The sequence below is a fragment of the Galeopterus variegatus genome, unplaced genomic scaffold (genome assembly GCF_000696425.1).
Source record: "Galeopterus variegatus unplaced genomic scaffold, G_variegatus-3.0.2 Scaffold6638, whole genome shotgun sequence".
Lineage (NCBI taxonomy): Eukaryota > Metazoa > Chordata > Mammalia > Dermoptera > Cynocephalidae > Galeopterus > Galeopterus variegatus.
This window is the reverse complement of record NW_007732749.1, coordinates 106009-107255: the sequence shown is the minus strand read 5'-3', so window position 1 is coordinate 107255 and position 1247 is coordinate 106009. Positions and strand designations below refer to the sequence as shown.

Genomic DNA, 1247 nt, shown 5'->3' with positions numbered 1-1247 from the left:
TTGTTTTCTTAATGAGAGAATAAAATAAATTTAATATTTTAGCCAGATTAATGGTGCTCATATGTCTAATAATTCTCCAGCTATGCTGGGGTTTCAAATATTTGACTAATGAATACCCTACTATATTTGTGAAAAGTACACAGAGCTCTCCAGGGAAGGAGGATATATTTTGAGGCCTAAGTGGAAGGAAATAATAGTAGTAAATATTACTTTCAAACCTGCTTATATTTTTATAATGACCATAATAGCAAAGACTTAATAGCAATGTCAAATAAAGCTGACACAAATTATTATATATAATTAGTGGAATCAATAATCTTTGTTTTAAAAATGGAATTATGGAATAATTTTCATTCATTTGCTTTCATTAAATTCAGTTTTACCTTTAAAGGAATGATTTTTGGAAAGACAAGAGAAGGAATTTTCACATGGTTTAAACTTAATGTAATTTATATAATGTGATGTGGAGATTTTAATACAAATCCTGTGCCAATTTGAGCATGTTCCTTTTCTACATTATATAGAAAACACAAAAATAAATATGTCTACTGCCTGTGTTTCACTGACTCACTTTTAGATGTGACACAATGGGTGATTTATTCACCTGTGATCAGCCAGTTGATTATGGAATCTAGTTAGGAAATAGAAAGCTTATACCTTCTTTTGGGGGGAAAGTTTAGAGTGAAGGTCATTAACCTGTTAGGCATTTTTACATAGTGCTACTTTGATAATAAAGTCATTGGGCAAGTGTAAATAACTGATTTTGTCTTTTTTTTTCCGAAAGTGTGGCAGATCTTAAGCACGCCATTCAAAGCAAATACAAGATTGCTATTCAGCACCAGGTGCTGGTGGTCAGTGGAGGAGAATGCATGGCTGCAGATGGAAGAGTATGCACCTACAGGGCTAGGATGGTAGGTATCTAAGAGACCTCTCATACAAGGACATTCCACCTTCTCATCAGATAGGAAGCTGGGAACTCAGTGTTCAAAAGCAAGGTTTATCTATGTCATATACTGAGGTCAGGGTATATATTCAGTATTTGTAAACTTTTATTTCAGTTAGTTCTGACTTTTTTTTTTTTCATGTAGGACACAAATCCAATTTTTCTTTTTAACAAAGAAATGATCTTAAGTGATTGTCCACCAGCTATTCCTAAAACTACATTTTCAACAGTAAACGACATGGAAATAAAAGTTGAAGAGTCTCTTATGCCTGCAGTTTTTCACACTGTTGCTTCAAGGACACAA

At 33.1% G+C, this 1247-nt stretch overlaps 1 protein-coding gene across 1 annotated transcript in view; it reads left to right on the top strand.

The window, feature by feature from the left end:
* The window catches only part of LOC103606515 (RB1-inducible coiled-coil protein 1-like), a 26147-nt gene that overhangs the window by 1003 nt on the left and 23897 nt on the right, over positions 1–1247 (top strand). The window contains 2 exon segments of the mRNA XM_008591101.1: positions 785–911; positions 1089–1247. The exon segment at positions 1089–1247 is cut by the window's right edge and continues 1 nt beyond it. Of these exon segments, the coding sequence (XP_008589323.1) occupies positions 785–911; positions 1089–1247 (286 nt within the window).